This window comes from Lepidochelys kempii, chromosome 3 (assembly GCF_965140285.1).
Source record: "Lepidochelys kempii isolate rLepKem1 chromosome 3, rLepKem1.hap1, whole genome shotgun sequence".
Lineage (NCBI taxonomy): Eukaryota > Metazoa > Chordata > Testudines > Cheloniidae > Lepidochelys > Lepidochelys kempii.
In genome coordinates this window covers 28,080,387-28,101,073 of record NC_136382.1, presented here as the reverse complement: position 1 = coordinate 28,101,073, position 20,687 = coordinate 28,080,387, and the positions used below count along the sequence as shown (strand labels likewise).

Here is a 20,687-nt window from a genome sequence, read left to right as displayed (position 1 = left end):
CTTCCTGTATCTCTAGACCTCATTGACTTTTGATCTTTTTTTAATTCTCATCAACATATTTTCTCCCTTGCCAGTATCTCTTAATTTCTCCCAATCTTATTTTTAACTCAGCAGTTGAATTATTCGACTCTGTGAAACATTTTGTGATACAGTACATATGAAATATACTACACAGACTAAATAACAGAATACCAAATCCATAGACACTCAAAACTTCATAGCAATATCAAGGATAGAATTCAGATGCTGCTGTTCCAAAAGCACAGGCCTCTATCACTGAGCTACAGGAGAATCATTTTTAATCGTTAGCAATATAGGGCCTCTGACATACACCATTTTCTCTCTGTTGAGGCAGTGCTACACATTTGCCAAATCATTGCCATATTGTTTATAAGACTATCAATTACTGTGATTCATGTGAGCTTGGACACACTGATAATTTACAGTTCCACCACTTCTTTGCTGTAGATTTTCAAAATGAAGATGGTTTATTGCAGAACCAAGCAGGTTTTACTTTACCAAAGATTTATAAGCAGCCTTCAGGCTTAAGTCAATGACAGCCATTTGGTGAGGTCCTGTACTGTATATCCGTCACCACAGAATGACAAATGCTCCTGACCTTTGAAGGTTAGGTATATTTGGTTTTCAGATATCCACTCATGTCCCATGGCTAAAGACAACCACTTCCCCACACCTATCGCATCCCCTACCCAACACAAACCACTCACAGAGAACTATTTTCTGCTAGTGCCTTTCATTGAGCCACACTATTATATTTCTCTTCTATTTAGATTCTCAAATCATACCCAGCACTGTATCACTGTGGTTATGATGATGATTGATGATTTATTACTGTTAATTCTTACTGCAGACTAGTTTGAGGGGTCTTCTTTTATAGGTGTTTTAATCTAAAATGTGGCAGAAGTAAATATAAGCAGATGGCATTCCCACATTGCTACAGAAAGAGAGAGAGAGGGAGAGAGAAAATTTGGTCCAGATTTACCAATTTTACTTTGATTGTTAACACAACAAAATATAACCTTCAGCCTAAATTTGCTCCTGAGATTAGCTGTCTCTAGAGTTTTCCACTGCAGAACCTTCCTATTCCTTAATTCTCTCTGCCTCAAAGAGAAGCTTAACCTCTCCTACACTTCTGCCAACAGGAGTCAGCTGACTAGCTCTGCATCTCTGTGCTGGGTCCCAATACCTCCTATCAGGATGTGTTTGCAAAAGAACTTTGCAACTCTATGCAAAGTAGTAGAACCTGACACCATACTACGGTGTCCACTCAGAGTATTACAGCTCAGAACTGTGTGGGAGGGAGGAATTAAATGAAGGTTCTTTTACAAATCTAAACTAAAAAGTAAGCCAACCAGACAATAAAATAGGTGGAGTTTGGGCAAAATATTGCAGAGGAATTCAGAAAGGAGGAGAATACTGAGTGGGAGAGGAAGTGCTATAATCATTTACAGAACATGTATATTATTTTTTGGCTCTGCTAGCACAAACTAATTCCAGAACCTGAGAGCAGCTCCAGTGTAGCCTGAAATACCAGTTGTACAATCATGGATTATCACAGGCTCTGCTGTGTATATTGTGCACAGAGCTTACCATGAAACTCTGCTGTGCTACTGTATATTCTGCTGACATGCTGTGACGCTGTATGTTGTGCTCTAGCTATTATAGTGGTGTCAATGTGATTATTAGTTTGAACTTTCCAAAATGCTCTTGGAGCTTCATGTATTTTATGCATCTTTCAATATATATTCCCTTATTCTTAGAAAAGCAGAGTTGTTTAGAGGAATATTTATGGTTGATTTTCTATTATGTTTGTAGGTGGAGGATTTTTCTAGCAATATTTGTCTATTACAAGTACAGCACAAAATTATTCAGAACAACAAAGCCTATTGGCTTCACCTACCTCTTTTACATATAGTGCTTATTACAGTCAGGTGATAATAGCACTGACTATTACTAGGCACCATGCAGACATACAAGGCTAGATTCTCAGCTAGAGTAAATTGTCACAACTTCATTGAAATCAGTGGAGCTACACCAATTTACACCAGTTAAGAATATGGCTCACATTGTGCACATTCACAACTCTCACCTGCTGCACTCCTGATCTGCAACAGCCGCTGTTGTTCCACTCCCTTGTTCTCCCATGAGTCATGCCGAATTCTGATGTGGGTAATATTTCATCAGAGGCTAGAAGGACAGCATGCCTAAATGAAACCTCCATGGGAACCATTCTGGGTTTGGTTTTAGTAATTCAAAATAGGAGTGGCTCCTAAGGCAATGAGCCTGATTCTGCACTGCCTCACAAAGTGAGTCCCAACTTTGTGTGAAACACTATCAAGTCAGAATGGTGGCATTTTGCACTCATTTAGCACAGATGTGAATGCCTACCAAGGTTCAAAGCAGTAGAGAATCAGTCCAGAAGGAATCACCCTGAATTGTCACTGATATACAGAGATTGGTCCTGCGGATTGGTCCTGCTTTGAGCAGAGGGTTGGACTAGATGACCTCCTGAGGTCCCTTCCAACCCTGATATTCTATGATTCTCTGATAGATCACAATCTGGCCTTAACTGCTTATTTTATAACTGTGACTATTGGTCAGCACTGCTGAGTACCAGTCTTAGTCTGGGTCTGTTTGCATGAAGTACAGTATTTAAAGACCATGATTATGTCTGATCTCCTACTCCTTTCTCCAGGTGACTATATCCAAGGTCTGGCCTACAATAGAAAATTAGGTTGGCAAAAATCCACACCTCTGAGGGGCATAGTTAAACTGATCTAAGTCCCTGTGTAGACAGCACTGAGTCAACAGAAGAATTTTTCTATCAACCTAATTACCACTTCTTGGGGAGGTGGATTACCTACACCAACTGGACAACCTGTCCCATTGAGTCTACACTGAAGCGCTTCAGCAGTGCAGTGGAAGCTGGGTCACTGTGGTGTTTCAAGTGTGGACAAGTCTAATACCCAAAGCCTGCCCCCAATGAGAGAATTCTTTTACTCTGTGAACCAGTCTTTTAGCTCTTCTCTAGGCCTCTGCTAATATCAGAATAAATGTTTCAAAGCAGGCAACAAATACTGCCTATCTGGCAGGGGCTTTTAAAAGGGGCCCAATGGTGAAAGCCCTGTGTACAGAATTCCCACTGTCTTCAATGAGAGTTCCATACATAGATGACTTGAGAAGCAGGCTCCAAATTACACACCGGCACTGTGTGGACTGTACAGCACCAAAGAAATCAGAACTTTAGTACAGTACTAACTTCCCTTTCCTTCATCTTCTCCCATGGAATACCCTTCCTTGTGTACTTTGTTATTTGTGAGGCCTCCCAGATGCATGACTTTGGGACGGATTATTCCCTCACTTACTTTGGTGTAAATCAGGAATATCACTACACTGTTTAAAACTAGTACAAGTGAGAGCAAAATCAGAGCCTTTACCTCTGAGTCTGATTTCCATTAGTCTAGGATTTATACATTCTTCTGGATCTTATAATTTTGGTATTTTCCACAAATGTTGACTTCATGCCACTTAATCTGTTTTCTAGATACTAAACCACATTTGTATCATAGTTTTACTGCTATAAATCCAGAGTACCTCTCTGGGCCTGATTCTTATTTACACTAAGGCTCCTTTGCACTTTACATTGCCCAAGTGTGAGTTATAATCAGGCCTTGTGGATTCAATGGAATTATTCTGGATTTATAAGTAATAACTGAAATTAGAACCTGGTCCATAAGTCCCTACAGTGACCCCAAGTGTCCCCTGCATGAAAATAATCACCAGCATTTTCTCCTCTTTATTTAATTAGTGTTATTCAAATCAAGATAAGAATCATAAATAGTCCTATATTTTCAGTAGCACTATTCATTTTTACAATTTATTTCCCCCCATGAAGTTGTGAGAAAATTTCCCCTTCTGGATGTGATGAGTGTATTGAAAAGTTCGTCTGATACTGTAGCCCTCTTCTCCACCACCACTTGGAGGGACACCGGCAAATTGCAGGTAGCAAGTTATTGAGTAAATATAGTCCCATGCAGTTTTCATTGGGTTATGGCTTTTAAGTGTAACATGTAGTGCATCTTTTAGTTTAGAGCCACATTTAATTTCCATGTGTTCCATATCACTCAGCCCAAACCCTAGTCTTTAGATTAATACAAAGCCTTTAAAGGATAAATTATATATAAAGAATAAATGATAATCATACAAAATGTCAGTTATTTTAATATGTAATATCTATTTCAGATGTTCCCATGCTGTGGTCTGCAGACCATTTGCTGGGGGTCTGTGGAGAGCTAGCTGGACACAGTGCTTACTGTCCTTCCGGTTACCAGCTGAGAGGAAAAGAATAAATATGGAGTTGAGATGAAATGAACAGAGCTACCTGAAAATGGAAATCCCTTCCTGTGGAAAATGTTGTGATATTTGTTTTTTTTCCATTCTGAAAAGTCAAAAATGCACAGTTTTTCATGGGAAAGGATTTCCAGAAAAAATCCATTTGGAGAGAAAATTATTTCCAGTGGAAAGTTCCAGACCAGCTATAGAAGTGAAGAACAAAAGTAGGCAGTCGGTAACATTTCAAAAGGGCCTGTGTAGCTTAACAGCCAGAGGGCTTGTCTACACAATGCACAATGCTTGTCTACACTAGAGGGGTATAAATTCTAGTGCACACTAGTGTGTTGCACACTAAATGGCTGATGTGGATCATGCTGGCGTGCACTAAAAGTTCCCTAGTGCACATTAATGGAGTCCTGTTTCACACAGTTCTATATTAATGCTCGCTAGAGAACTTTTCGTGTATACCAACAGGGTCTACATGGGCCAGTTAGTGCACAACACACTAGTGCACGCTAGCATTTACAAGCCACTAATGCAGACTAATGTGCTATGTAGACAGGTTTCTTTGAAAGTCACTTTTGAAAATGGCATTGAGGCTCCTAAATCATGCAAGCACTTTTACAAATTTTATCTTGTGGTTAATTTTTTTATAAAGAAAAAAACAGTTAAGACAACTAAAAAATGCACGATTTGAATTCAATAGAACAATACCAATTTATAACAGCTGAGGATCTGACTCATACATACTCTTCTAACATTAATTTTTCCATGTAAGCAGTCACTGTCATTGACCACAGGGCTCTTATGAGATTTGATGGACAGGGTGATATCTATGAGACAATACATTGTGTGATTTTCTACAGGAAATAGTTTGACAGCTCTAGTCTATTGCATTTAAGTAGAAATATTGTGCTCATACTTTTCACTGCACCATGTTATTCTTTTTCTTGCTGGCTTATTTGTAGTGCAGCTGTAGCTCCATAAGAACAGGGAAGTGAAATCATCCAAAGAAGACTGTATACATTTCACTGCAAAAGGAAAAGAGTTTGTAATCACCCCGCCCCCCAAAAGACATTTCTTCTTCAATTCATTTATAATCTCTTATTCCACCTCCTCTCTCTCAGACATGGGCATCACTAACACTAGCATTCACATTTCAAAATATATTTTCTAATTCGTCCCATTAATTATCATCAATTAAACATTTAATTGCCTCTTCTACAATTCATCATCATGTTAGAATTGTGTTCTACTTAATCTATCTCAAACCTCTGTAGAAAATCCAGATACTGTACTTCACATTTCTGTTTAGAACATGAGAATATTTTCCAGGACACTGTGCTGCATGATGAGAATTTCAGGTTGTAAGGTACATATCCAAAGATCCCATTTAAAGGCTCCTAGTGATTGTTTATGTCTCTCAGTCTTACTACAACGTTAGCAAAATCTTAGGGGGGAAATTACAATGCATGCAGATTAAAAAATAATCCACAGTGTTTGTTTATATTAAATTTAAAAAAAACAATCCTGCATAATACTACTTCTGTTCCAACTAGGACTCTGTCATACTGTATTGGAAAAGGGAAGGCAGTGTTACAGGAATTAATAATGCATCTAATATGAATCTCTCTGTAAAATTAAAGATGAAGAAACTACATTAAAATAGCATTAAACCTGAGACATCAAAACACAAAAGCATGGAAATTCTGAATTAAGGCTGCAATTTCACTTTTTTTACAGCCCCTTTGTGCCAAGGTGTTGGATTCACAGATCCAAGCCATTTTTCAAACCAAATGTGGGTCCTGACTCAGCAAAGTACTTAAACATGTGGGATTTAAGTATACTGTCCTGAAATAGGTATGCTTTCCTGAATGAGGGCCATACTAATACAGTTCAAGTGGTGCCCCAAATATCCTTCCATATACTGGTATCTTATTTATTATATATATATAATATATATATATATATATATATATATTTCAAAGCAGTGTAGGCAATTATAGTGTCATATATCTCATTAAATAATCTAAATGTATGAAATGTAAATACATTGGTACACTATATCTAAATTAGGGTTGTCAAGCAATTAAAAATAATTGTGATTAATTGCACTGTTAAACAACAATAGAATACCATTTATTTTAAATAGTTTTGGATGTTTACTACATTTTCAAATATATTAATTTCAATTACAACACAAAATACAGTGTACAGTGCTCACTTTATATTTATTTTTATTAAAATATTTGCACTGTAAAAAACAAGAAAATATTTTTCAATTCATCTCACACGAGTACTGTAGTGCAATCTCTTTACCATGAAAGTTGAACTTACACATATAGAATTATGTACAAAAAAATTGCATTCAAAATAAAATAATGTAAAACTTTAGAGCCTACTAGTCCACTCAGTACTATTTCTTGGTCAGCCAATCGCTCAGAGAAACAAGGTTGGTTACAATTTGCAGGAGATAATGCTGCCTGCTTCTTGTTTACAATGTCACCTGAAAGTGAGAACAGGCATTTGCATGGCACTGTTGTAGCTGGCATTGCAAGATATTTACATGCCAGATGACTAAAGATTCATGTGCCCCTTCATGCTTCTACCACCATTCCAGAGGACATGCATCCATGCTGATGATGGGTTCTGCTTGATAACAATCCAAAGCAGTGTGGTCTGATGCATGTTCATTTTCATCATCTGAGCCAGATGCCACCAGCAGAAGGTTGGTTTTCTTTTTTGGTAGTTTGGGTTCTGTAGTTTCCGCATCAGGGTGTTGCTCTTGTAAGACTTCTAAAAGCATGCTCCACACCTTGTCCCTCTCAGATTTTGGACGGCACTTCAGATTCTTAAACCTTGGGTTGAATGCTGTAGATATTTTTAGAAATCTCACATGGGTACCTTCTTTGTGTTTTATCAAATCTGCCGTGAAAATGTTCTTAAATCAAACATGTGCTGGGTCATCATCCAAGACTGCTATAACATGAAATATATGCAGAATGTGAGTAAAATAGAGCCAGAGACATACAGTTCTCCCCACAGGAGTTCAGTCACAAATTTAATTAATGCATTATTTTTAATCAGCTTGTTTGTCTTAGTGATTGGCAGAATAAGAAGTAGAACTGAATGGATTGTAGGCTCTAAAGTTTTAGAGTGTTTTGTTTCTGAGTGCAGTTTATGTAACCAAAAAAAAAAAAATCTGCATTTGTAAATTACACTTTCACGATAAGACTTTACACTTACACTTTCACTAGACCCACTAAATTGATCCCCAGTGCATTGATTGCCGGATGGTTGTGTAGACATAGCCTTAGACTACAGTGAACAATGGGATTGAGTTAAGGAGCAAGGATAACCTTAAAAACAGTGCCCTTGTGTCTTGGTTCTCCCAGCTGTAGTTATATGTGAAAGAAAATATACAAAATATATCTTTGGATGAAAAATAGATCTGAACTTGTGGCAAATTGGGAATAAAAGTGGGGTGGATGTGAGTGAGGTGAGGACAGCTGGACATAATTAAAAAATATAATAGTTTTCTAGAATTTGGAAATACTTTTAATGGAGAAGCTTACTGAAACAACCCTTCTCCAAAAGCATAGCATAGTAGATGGTTCCCATTTTTCAAATATACAGAAAAAAAGATCAATTTTCAAGTCTCGATTGTTCCAAAGAGGCCACTTTAGTGAATACAATAATTGATTAATGTGGCTATGATAAACCTGGGCAAATACTGCACAACATTTTCCACAAATATGTGTTCAGACTTTTAAATGAATTTGCACCAACTCTATTCCCCCTTTTTGTGTTCACTTTTCACAAGTGAGTTTTATTGGCAGGAATATTCACCAAAACAGTGAATTATAAAAAAGTATTGGAAACTAATTCACAGAGAGTGAAATTCACCTCTGTGCAGAGGGCCAGGCCAGAGCCAAAATTGCTGCCTACATCTCACTTAAAATGCTCCCCTCCCCTCCTCCTTTTTTATGATTTAGGCCTTAATCCTGCAATTTATTGCAATATGATGGAACCCCACTGATATCAATGAAGATCTGTGCCAGTGTAACAGTCCGTCTACGTACAACAGATTTCAGCATTGGGATCATAAGCAGCCATCAAGGGCTGTTATCTTTTATAGATTCATAAATTATAAACCTAGAAAGAGCCTGTAGATCATCCAGGATGATCTTCTTAATATTACAGGCTATTAAATTTCACCCAGTTACACCTGTATTGAGCCCAACTTGTTTGGCTAAGCATATCTTGGCATTCAGTCTTTATCTGAAGCCATCAATATATTGAGAATCTGCCTTTTCCATGATAGTTCGTTCCAATTACCTTTACTGCTAAAAAGTGTGTGCTTTATTTCTACTTTTAATTTGTCTAGCTTTAACTTTCAGCCATCTCATGTTGGCCCACTGTACTGGAGTTAATTTCACCGTGAAAATGGATTTTGAATTCATAATAATAAAAACTCTCACCATAACCTTGAGTCTGCATTCACCTAGTCAGAGAACTCATAGCAAATGAACTGTGTCCAACCTAGCCAGCTCAGATTTAAGTACTTGCCACAAATTGCTCATGAACTAGAGCTACTGACCAAGAATTGTTTCCAGAAATTGTTCAGCAAAATAATTTTGCATAATGAATCCCTTGGAGAAAACAATGTTCTCTTCACAGGCAATTTGTGAACAGAAACACAGCCAAAATGAGTCAAATAAATGATTCATTATGAATTATTGCCCAGTTAAGGCTGAGATGAGCATATGTGACTTGTGTCCCTCTCAGTTTAATCTACCATGCTTAGTTGTTTGTAAGATGTGTCTTCTCTATTAGCCTTGTTTGATTCCTGTATTTCTCCTCTCCCAGCCATGCATTATGTTGTTTTAATGTTTTATTTAGATTTTTTTACAATGCCAAGTCCTCTTCTGTTGCTTCTGTTGTCTCTGTATCTTTGGTTTTGGAAAAGCACTTCCTGTTAATGTGTCTGAGCAACATTTGCCTGCAATCACCAACCCTGCACATATTTTTACACCAGAATAGCAGCTTCCCTCAAACTTTGAGCCTAAATACAGCCATTAGCCATAGCACAAAACGCAAACCTATCATTTTCACAATGTCCTGAACACTGGATTTCCTCCAAGCCTGGTGCTAATGCCTCCCAAATAATCTGTCACCACATAGCAGTCCCCCCACTCACATAGGATGAAATGCATCCCTCTGCTCAGAGCTTGCAGAAGGTCTTTGTGCCACTGAAGTCCCATTTAAGCCTTGGAAATGGGGCTTAAGTGATGCCTAGACCTTGTGTAGGCTCTCTGCACAGAGGTGAATTTTATGCATATATAGTCCAATTTTATCACCTCCAGGGCACAATGAGCTCCACTGTGTAGTGTCATCTCATATAGTGCCATTTTGAAAATGTGAGCTTAATTTTTTTTGAAATGTTAATGTAACTTTCAGTAGTCTAATTTCACTTCTGTATGACAGTGACTCCATACCTCTGCATTTGTTTCATTCACTTTGATTGTGTAACATGTTCTCTGTAGACGTGTATTAACATCACTTCATTCCCTTCTACCACTGTAACATCGTCTCTCTAGACCTGCACTGACATTGTTGAACCATTTTCTTTATGTCATAAATTGCCTCTTCAGACCTACACAGATGTTCCGTTTCAAGACAGGGGTAGCTATGGGCCCATCCTCTGCAATCTTCCCTGTGTAACTTAGCCAATGCACCTCAAACCTAACTAACAACACATTATTAATTATTATTATTATTATTTATTACTTGGTATTACAGTAGTCCCTAAAGATCCCAAGACTGGACAAGACTAACAAGACTGGACTCTGTTGTGGCAGACAAGAGACTTACACTAAATGAACAAGACTGATAAAAGGCAGGAGAGGAAGTATTTTCATCCGCATTTTACAGATGTGTAACTAAAGTACCAAGAGATTTAATTACTTGCCCAGAATTACATAGCAAGTCTGTCTGGTAGAGCTCAGAACTGAACACACATTTTCAGAGTCCCCACTTCACAGGACCATCTTTTCAGCCTGAGATTTTTCTGAACAAAAAGAGGTCACTTAATATGCATTTCTGCTCTGAAAAATGTTTATGTAAAAATGGCACTTTCTTACTTAATCTAGCTTTTCCTTATGTGTATTCAGGGTCACTCAGCATCTTCTGAACTTAGTGATAAAAATAAATTTTGTACTGCTTTTCACTTATTATTACTGCAGAAACCACACAGTGAAGTGGGAATGAGTTGAACCCTACTCTTCTTGCATCATCAATAAAATAGTTTCCTAAATTTCAATAAGTTATATCTGTGCAACCCCATTGAAAATAATGGGGTTACACAGATGTAACTGAAAGCATACTTTTGAAGTTAATTGGGTTGAACAGGTGTAACTGGGAGTCTGATTTGCTCTGCAAACCCTTTATTATAGCTGATGATGCACAAGAAGGAAAGAAACCAACTTGTCTCTCATATCCCAGGTTAAATTTGTAGGATGACACTAAAAAAAATCCATATTTTTGCTGTAAAGTTTCATATGGAAATATTTGTGAATTGATACATTTGGAACCCTCAATGTCATTTTTGCAGAGTATAATTGTACTTTAACGAAACCTGTGTGCATATACAATAGTTTCGTTCAACACTTAGACATCTTGGTGACTTGAAACAGTTCCAGTAATATAAATGTATCTGCTATTTTCTAAGTACTGAAGGCCATATTCTTGCTTTGGATGCATATTATAGATCACACTATCTTCAAAGGAGATTGTGTGCATGTTACTGTTAACAGGCTTTTCTATAATAGGGGCTTCATCCTTCAGGCTTAGCATTTAAATCAATGGGTGGTTTTAATGAGTTAGGCCTACAGGATTGGACTCTATATTTGAAAAAGCAAAACAGAAACTACTTCAAAAGGTATTTACATATAACAAGGAATGAGTCCTCTATTGCATCCAGCTCTGTAAATTCACTGAAAGGTTCTGCAAACATTATAAACTATGAGTGTGCATCCTGAGCTGTTTATGAATAGCAACTGTCACAGAGATTGTTATTCAATCAAGGAGCATGTATTTTATTTATAATATTTAGAAAGTCATTTTTGCAGGGTAAATGTAGAAAAATAATCAAAGATCCACAAACAAAAGACTTTAAAAAAATTAACTGGCCTTTTGGCCTAGGAAGAAGCGTTACTGATCATTTTATTTAAACATCTAATTTTCATGAGGGTCCTTGAGGGCAGCAGAAAATTCATATATATTACAAATCAGGGGTATTATAGCACATCATAATTACACAACAAAGATTTAATAAAGGATCACATTACACAAGTAAAGGAGGACAGGGCCAGGAAAAAATGCATGCAGGCAAATTCCAAGCTGCCAGCAGCTGTTTCAGTAAAAATTGTGTTCTCTCCATTCTGAAATGGGAAATCCATGAAAACTTGATGACTTACACTGGAGAAGTCATATTGCCAAGTATGCCTCAGGGGCTATGGGATGGGAAAAGGGAACAGTAAGCTAACAATATATTTAAAGCTGTCTATGTGACCTTAGATACTCATACATTATGGCTTCTGGCCTATGTAATTTACCGAGACACATTTTGTAGAGGGAAGCCATTACTTTAGTGATTACATTTCAAATGTGTAGATATTACCTTAATTCTGTCCAGTTTGGAAAACTAATAAATTCCTGATTAGGATAGTGTTGCTTGAAGTTGTGCCAGGATCTTCATGCTAGTCACTAGGAGAGGGACTTCCACTGATGGTCCCCAAAGAGTTGGTTGGTTGGTCACATGATGCTGGCTTTTTTCTCCTTGTGTCCAGTTGCTACACTGTATTGAAAGACAAGTGCATATGTAACCCACACACCTCCTGGGTGTGGTGTTCTGTCTCCTTTAGTGGCACCGAGACCACTTACTGATTAATGAGTCTGCTATAGCTTTAGCTAAGAGGCATGTGGCTTTTAACTCATGCAGTAGAGACTCATGCTTTTAGCTCCAGAGATTCCACGTTCGATCCCGTCCACTGACGACTGGGGTCTGTTGGAGTTACAAGTAGGGGCTCGTCCGGGATATCAACTAGGAAGTCTCTGAAGCTCAGGACATGCTTCCTCAGCTATAGGAAGTGTGTAACCCACACACCTCCTGGGTGTGGTGTTCTGTCCCCTCCACTGGCACTAAGACCACTTAGAGATTGAGGCTGCTAGAGCATTAGCTAAGAGGCAATGTAGCTTTTAGAGCATGCATTTAGCTCCAGAGGTCCAGGTTCGATCCCGCCCACTGACGACCAGGGTCTGTCGGTGTTACACATATACACAAACTACTCCCCAAAATATTACTTTTCCATGGAAGCAATTGCCTTAGTTGCCACAGGAAAGTTGTATGATTGTAAATGCCAGAGGAATGGTCTGTGAGACAGTGTCTGTATTAAGATGTGGTCCCCGTTGTGAAAAACTTTGAAAATCTCTGAATTGGGAGAACCTTTTCAAATCCCTGAGCTTTGCAGATTACTGAGTAAATGATTGATTAAGAAAATCAAGGATAATGCATCACAACATCTATTTTGTTCACTAATTTTCTCAATAGCAGTTTATATTTATTTATGATAACCAGCTCTTTTGTGGTCTATGTGAGTTTCGCTACTGGTTCCAAGGAAACCAGGAATACAGTTCATTGGATGCCAGTAAATGTAATGCAGTCAATGCTATTGCTGGAAAAAAAGACACAGAGAGAGTCATTTTTAAGTAACGAGTCTCAGGTTTTGTTATTAAAAATCCAATCCTCTTTCTTCTTAAGATAAAACAAAAATACATCTATAAGAGAAGATTCTTAACCAGAAAAGCCAGGCACAGCATACATCACTGCCAAGCTGGTCACAGCAATTGTTACCAGGTTAGAGTTCTTCTAGCTGACTCAACTTGGTGCTTATTAGACAGAAGGCAAAGAAAGACAGAAAAAAGTAGGAAGACTAAGATGAACCAAAGAGAAGGGATAATAATGAAAACCTTAGGTTCGCACCAGGATTTGTTCAGGGTGCAGCCGTGGAGATGGTAACATCATCTGGTTCCCTTCCTTTGTCTGGTCTGAGGGAAACATTATTTGCTATTAGAAAAAAGAAGGTTCACTGTTTGTGATGGTAAAGTCCTCTGTCCCAATATGTGGTGGTTTTGCTACCATGATGGCAACACTGTGATGCTGGTCAATGTGAGTATGCTGCTGCAATCTCACGCCTTCTCTAAGCTTGCTGCCAAGCTCTGAGTTCACTGTTGTGCTGAAGAAGTCACCAAGTGCTTCCAGAAAAGTAATATCTGAAACAGGCAGCAAATTTGCTCATCAAAACTGACCAATCAACACAAGCATCCAGAGGTCCAAGGCTGTGGTCCAAACTTTTTTCCATCTTAAGAACATTTTGGTCTGCTTCTGTAACAATTCTGTAACTTCACCAGGAGCTTTGAAACTCCTAATCAACAACTCCTTTGTTCATGCAGTCTGTTTACATACTCCCTAGGACTGTTCTGTACTTGCCTTTCACAATTTTTACAGTATGTTTATTGGTGAAAATAAGATGACCTTTCACGCACTTTGCCCAATTTAAGATTTTAACCATCAGGTTCTTGGGGGTTAGAGAAAAGATGGGGTTAAAAGAACTGTGTGAAGGATGAGAATGGAGGAGTTAGCAAAGTTGTGGCAGAGTCTGGTGGTCAGCAGACATGGAATATTAATGGAAAGTGGACAGTGGGGGTGAGTGGAGTGGGGTTGAGGGGAGTTGATCCAGATGGAACTGTGGGAGCGTGATGGAGTGAAGCAGATAGATTGGACAGACCTGTGAGAGCATGGGAAGCAGAAGCAGAGTTATAATGGGGGACACAGAGGGGAACAGAGTTGTATCAAGGAACCTGCCATCTAGACAACAGCACAGCTCCTTCCTTCTGCACTAAGTAGCCTATAGCAGTGATGCATTCTCCACTGACTGTTTCTGGCAAAGATGAACTAACTTGTTGTTTATTTGAAATTGTCTAAAAATGACCCTCTGCCATTCTCATCATCTTGATGATTGGCAACTGTGGGAAGTGTGAACTGTGGGAATGGGTCCAAAAAAGTGCTGATATTAAAAAGAAAAAATAGTGTTTAGAAAACAGAAACTGTTCATAAAAGTACTGAAAGATTTACCCTAGAAAATATGAGGGGGACCTGATCTCCAAAATGGTCCAGGTTTGGAAATGGAGGATGTTAACAAACAGTAATGTAAGTTCTAGGCATTTAAACCCTGCTTTATGTGCAAATTCCAAAATAACCTTAACTATGAAGATACAATGATGCCTCAGTCTTATGGTATACCTTCATCACCCCTATATTTTAAAACTCGATTACTATGTAATAGCTAACAAGTTTTAAGAAATTCATTTACACTGTTTCCATATATTAAGAGATTCTGATCTATTATGTTTAGCGCCATAAAAACTTTCAAATTTATCATAGTAGAATGAAATTTTTAAAAATCTTTTGTTCTTTTGAATCCACCATCCAGTCGCCAGCACCTTTGTTGACGTAAGTCAGGATAGGTTCATTGATCTGACAATCTAGCCCTTGAGTCCCCAAACTTCGGACACCCTGTAACCATGACTAGCTCAGTATAGTTACAATGAAAAATAGTCTGTGTGTGGCAGAGGCACACCTGTCAACTGGGTGATCAATATCAATGTGAGCTTGCCCTTTATTTTCTCTCCCGTGTGTTTGTTTTTCTTTGTATAAGTAGATGCAATAGTTAATGACAGGTTTCAGAGTAGCAGCCGTGTTAGTCCGTATTCGCAAAAAGAAAAGGAGAACGTGTGGCACCTTAGAGACTAACCAATTTATTTGAGCATAAGCATAAACTGAAATTTGTTAGTCTCTAAGGTGCCACAAGTACTCCTTTTCTTTTTGCAATAGTTAATGAATATAAGGAATAAGTCCAACATTTTTTACTATATTTTCATAATTAAGTTGTGTTTAATTAGCCCTTCATAAGTGACACATCTTGGAAATGCTACTGCAGAAAGATAGCCAAGTAAACATTTGATCAGTGGGATGGCAGTAGTGTGGGGTCTTCCAAATAGTATGCAAGGCTCTAATTTAACTAAGAAGCTCCACATTTGTCTGAGATGCTGTTATGTGTGCACCTTGAACCATTCTGAAGCTGAAATAAAGTCTGATCATTGTTCCTATATGGTGAAAATGAACTGATGATATTGTTCAAAGTTAAGAAGAAAAGATCCAAATGAAGCAAGCATCAGATAAGATGCCAGCAACACAAGTATATGTTGCCAGCAATATGGGTATACCTCCCTGCTGATAATGAAAGGGAGAGTGGCTGAGTTTATTAATGACCAAAAACAATTACAATGCAAGGAACATAGTACTTTTACTTTCATGTAAATAAAATTTGTACTTTCATGTGGTTTTCACATGGGCCAAAATATTATGTATTAAAATTTGCTGATATATATATCTGACATAATTAGGTTAAATTCTCACTCCTCAGCAAAGAGGAAAGGAAATGTGCTTTTGTGGTTAATGCACAGGGCTGGCAACTCTAGGTTATTATTTATAATCTAACACGGACTCATGGTGAGATTTTGGACGGTTACTTCATCACCTAATTTCCTCCTTTGTAAAACGTGAATTGTAATAATAATACTTATCTACCTCACAGTGGTGATTCACAGGTGTGGTTGGTTTTTGTTTGTTTTTTAAAGGCCAGAACGGATTATTAGTCCAGATCCTCAAAGGTATGTAGTCACCTAACTCCCAATGAAATCAATGGAAATTTGGTACTTAAATACCATTGAGAATCCGAGTCCAATGATCATGTAGCCTGACTTTCTGCATAACACCACTGATAGAGACCCTGTAATTCCTGCATTGAATACCCCCTCCCAAAATCTGGTTCAGCCACATCATCTCCTTTAAAAAGACTGACTTAGAGCCTCCAAACAAAGGAGAATCCATCAAATCTCTTGGTGTTATGAAGCCTGGTGAATGTCTGAGCTCCTCCAGCAGACCTGCTAAGTATTTACAGTGGAAATAACTTTCTAGTTATATAATATAGCTTTCCACTGAAGTAATACCATGCACCTTATTTCAATAACCTTTTCTTCCTTTATTACTTTCCTGCCCCATAACCTGGATCTAGTAGCTGCTGCTTGAGGGTCTCCCAAGAAAGCAAGGTATTGTGCTATTCGGCCTGACAATGAAGAATAAACCTGGAGCGTGGTACCAGTCTATCACGGCATTATGCAGATTCCTGACTTGAATATTGCCTGGCTGTTCTGGCCACAGTATGCGAGCTGGGGGCCGGAAGGGTTCTGCACAGCCAAGCTCTCAGGGAGAGAGAGTGGTACGGGCTCCGGGTCCTCCGCCTCCCAGTGCTCCTGCCGCCGAGGTCGATGCTCTGCCCTTTAGCAGCTTGGCCAAGCAGGCGAGGGGCCTGGCGGAGCAGCAGCGAGCAGAAGGAACGTTTGGAATCCCACCCTGGGCCGGTGATTGACATCCCGGAGGCTCGCTCCTCTCGCCAACCGCAGAGCAAAGCAGCCAATGAGCTCCGCGCGGGGCGGGTGCTGGGCTCGGGAGCCGCCGGTACTTAGACTCGCCGGTGCGGGGGGCAGCCCAGAGCGGAGCGGGGCTGTCCAGGGGAAGGTAGAGCGCGCCCAAGGAGCCGGAGCTCGGGGAGCGGCAGGGGCACCGGGGATGATGCTGCTCACCTGCTCTGCGGCTCCCATGGGGACAAGAAGACTTTAAGGGAGTTGGGCGCTTGGCTGGAGCGGGGCGATCACGGGTACGGAGGGCGCGGGGGGTCGCTGTCAGGGGGCAGGAGCGGGGCCGCTGCTGCGGGCGGGAGATGGAAGGGGGCAAGCGGGGGGTCACGGCTCGGCTCCCGGGAGCCAGACGCTGCCCTGCGGTGCCTGCCCGTGCAGCCCCGCCGAGCTGGGCGGCCGGGAGCCGGGGCAGAGCGTGCTCTGCTGGAGCCACCGGTGCGAGGCGGGACGCTCCCAGCTCCGGCCACCCGGCGTCCTTCTCCCCCTGGCCCGGAGACGCTGCGGTGAACTTTCTCCCCTTCCCCCCCCCCCCCCCCCTGGAACCCAGGAGCCGGCGGGGACCCTGGAAGCGGGACAGGGTGCGGATGCCGCCCGGGACGCCGTTCGCCAGAGGCGGCAGCGGTCCCCACGTCTCCCGGGAATAGCTGTGCCCGCCAAACGCGGCTGCACCGCTGTGGCATGGTGCGGGTGCCCCCGGTGCGGCTCCGTTCCCCGAACCGCGCGTGTAACGATTGCTCCGGGCACGGGCAGGGCGCAGCCCCAAAGGGGCACAGCTGGAGGGGAGGGAGGGTTCTCCTAACGCGGGGAGCGGGGACGCGGTCCGGGAGGGGAAATCACTGAAACTCTGTGCCTGGATTTTTTTGTTCTTCCTCCTCTCCCTTTCCCCCTTCTTCCCCCCCCCCCCAACTTACCTCTCCCCGTCCTGCTTCTCTCCTCCCTCCCCCCCCCCCCCCCAGACCCGGCGATTCCTGCCCTCGCCTTGCCTTGTCATTGATGGGAAATCAACTGGATCGCATCACCCACCTGAATTACAGCGAGCTGCCGACCGGAGACCCCTCGGGGATCGAGAAGGACGAGCTGCGGGTCGGGGTGGCTTACTTCTTCTCGGATGAGGAGGAGGACCTGGACGAGCGAGGCCAGCCGGACAAGTACAGCGTGAAGGGCTCCAGCAGCCCTGGGCAGGAGACCCCCACTCACCACCATCAGCTGGTGCTGAACGAGACCCAGTTCTCCGCCTTCCGCGGCCAGGAATGCATCTTCTCCAAAGTCAGCAGCGGCCCCCAGGCTGGGGACCTGCGCGTCTTCTCCGTCTCTGCCCTGCCTGCCCTCTGCAAGCCGGGAGACCTGCTGGAGCTGCTCTACCTGGGGCCATCCGACCACCCACCCCCACCCCCGCACTGGGCAGTCTATGTGGGCAGCGGGCAGATCATCCACCTGCACCAGGGCCAGATCCGCCAGGACAGCTTGTACGAGGCGGGCGCTGGCAACGTGGGCCGGGTGGTGAATAGCTGGTACCGCTACCGCCCCCTGGTGGCAGAGCTGGTGGTGCAGAACGCCTGCGGGCACCTGGGTTTAAAAAGCGACGAGATCTGCTGGACTAACTCGGAGAGCTTCGCCGCCTGGTGCCGGTTCGGGAAAAGGGAGTTCAAAGCCGGGGGGGAGCTGCAGGCTGCTACCGGCACCCAGCACCACCAGCAGTACTATCTCAAGATCCACCTGGCTGAGAACAAGGTGCACACGGTGCGATTCCACAGCCTGGAGGATCTAATAAGGGAGAAGCGCAGGATCGATGCCAGTGGCAAACTGAGAGTGATCAAAGACCTGGCTATAGTGGATGGGAAAGAGTAACGAACAGCGGAGAGAGGAGGTGCTCCCTTCTTTCCCCGGCTTGGCGAGAGCTGTCTGCCACAGACAGACCGGGGGCTGCGCTCTCTGGTGGGACGCAATTTAAACCGGAATCCATGGGGCAACGTTCCAGAAAACCAGCATTCTTCTTACACCCATAACCAGTATTTGGTTTGGCTTTTAATAACATTTAATGAACGAAGAAAGAGAGGGGAAGAAAAGAGGGGTATGTGTGGAGGAGATTTACAAAGTATGTGGACAAAGTCTGTCCTGTCAATCGATGTTGGCCATTCTAGCAACATGCTAATAAAATTTCAAATTGAAATTCTTTTAAATTTATTTTCATGGCTTTAATCCATGATACTTTTAAGCATTTGGGGCCATAGACGCAGATTTAGCTAAAGAGTTTTTCGCTAACATTTGCCTTTCAAACAAACAAACTGTCTCAAATCTTCTGCTAGTTCTGTGGGGTGGGAGGAGGTTCTGTTTGTTTTATTTCTAAATACATCTCCTAGCCAGAGCCCTAATTTTAGTCCAGTAAACTATAGCAAGGTATTAATCAGGTGTAAGTCTTTTTACCTTTTTCTGGCAGAAACTGATCACAACTTTAAAAATCTGTTCTCTTCTTTTTTTTCCTTCCTATATGTTCTCTTTCTGCTAGATGTTCCCACAATACTTTAGTGTTCTACTCTTTTTGAAAATATTAAGAGTTAGTGAGCAGCTGCTTTCTTGAGAACAAAGCCATTCTGAAACATTAAATAAAGGAGGGGGAGTATTCTGGTGAGCAATTTACATACATGCTTTTCCAGAAAGCAATCCTGCAAGGTCTCCTGCTCTAGGTTTGCCTTGCATCCCACAGAGCTACTGCACCAGTACTCTGAGGATACTTGCCACCTCTTTATACGCTGCAAAGAAGCCAAAATAAAATTGAGTTTGGCATGCTGAGTGTTCCAAACTATAGCAGTGTGACCAAGTTTACCTTGCATTTCTAAATCCAATAAAAGAAAATAGGCTTAGTCTAAATTTAGAAATCCAAAGTTTCATAAAGAGATGCCTTTTATGTCATGTGATCAATGCATTTTTTTTATTTCAGATCCCATTCCAAGTTCATTCATTGATTGATTAATTCTCAGCCTTGAAATAAAAAGATCATAACATATATATAATCAGCTATCATTCTTAAGTATACTGGGACATTCCTAAATCTATTATCCTTTTTTTATTATTATGATGAGCAGCATACAATTTGTAATGACCAAGTTATTTTTGCTTGTATCGATACTGGAAAGAAAATGCATTTGGTTTTTGTTTTCCCCTCTCTATCAAGTAACAGATGGCAGAATTATTGTATATACACTCCACCCTCTCTGATATACTGTATCTTGGCTCCCTTCTATATTAAACAACATCATAAGCAACCTTGTTGCAACAGTACTTCATTTTAACAAACAAAGCATTTGCCTTCCATGACTGATGTTATGAGGATGGAGTGTACTTTACTAGAAGACAGATGTCAACATTTGTTTCACATAAGACATCTGTTTAAAAAGAAAAAGGGGAACTTGACAATCTTATAACGGAAGGTCATGTAACTGGTTTTATATTTGCTGATATGCTTGACAAAGTTATTTGGCAATAAAATGAGAAGGTGTTTCTTTTTTTTTTTTCCTTCAAATCACTGATCGTTGCTACAACACTGTGTGAACAACTTACTTTAGTAGGAGGAATTTTTAAAAGTGAATTTCTACCCATGTCAAACAGCTGATAGAATGGCTTCAAATTCCAATAACACACCTCTTAACAAATGTGTAATATTTTACATGTATTTTGATCATATCTGTTGGCTGATAACTGTGGCCTTATCAATAAAGAACAGCAGAAGCCTTTAC

General features: G+C 40.9%; 1 protein-coding gene and 1 long non-coding RNA gene across 4 annotated transcripts; one reads left to right on the top strand and one right to left on the bottom strand.

Moving 5' to 3' along the window:
* Positions 1–5,091: 5,091 nt before the first annotated feature.
* Positions 5,092–18,517, bottom strand: LOC140908575 (uncharacterized). Of its 3 annotated transcripts, none has more exons than XR_012157921.1 (3): positions 17,977–18,517; positions 12,035–12,211; positions 5,092–5,384 (listed from the first exon to the last, which is right to left on the bottom strand). It is a non-coding gene; the product is annotated as an uncharacterized LOC140908575 (long non-coding RNA). The 3 variants fall into 3 exon arrangements; XR_012157920.1 differs by lacking the exon at positions 5,092–5,384 and adding an exon at positions 6,647–7,332; XR_012157922.1 differs by lacking the exon at positions 5,092–5,384 and adding an exon at positions 6,647–7,329.
* Positions 17,106–20,686, top strand: LRATD1 (LRAT domain containing 1). Its single transcript, XM_073335985.1, has 2 exons — positions 17,106–17,192; positions 17,910–20,686. The coding sequence occupies exon 2, from the start codon at positions 17,947–17,949 to the stop codon at positions 18,799–18,801; it is 855 nt and encodes a 284-aa protein (XP_073192086.1). The 5' UTR covers positions 17,106–17,192; positions 17,910–17,946; the 3' UTR covers positions 18,802–20,686.
* Position 20,687: the final 1 nt, after the last annotated feature.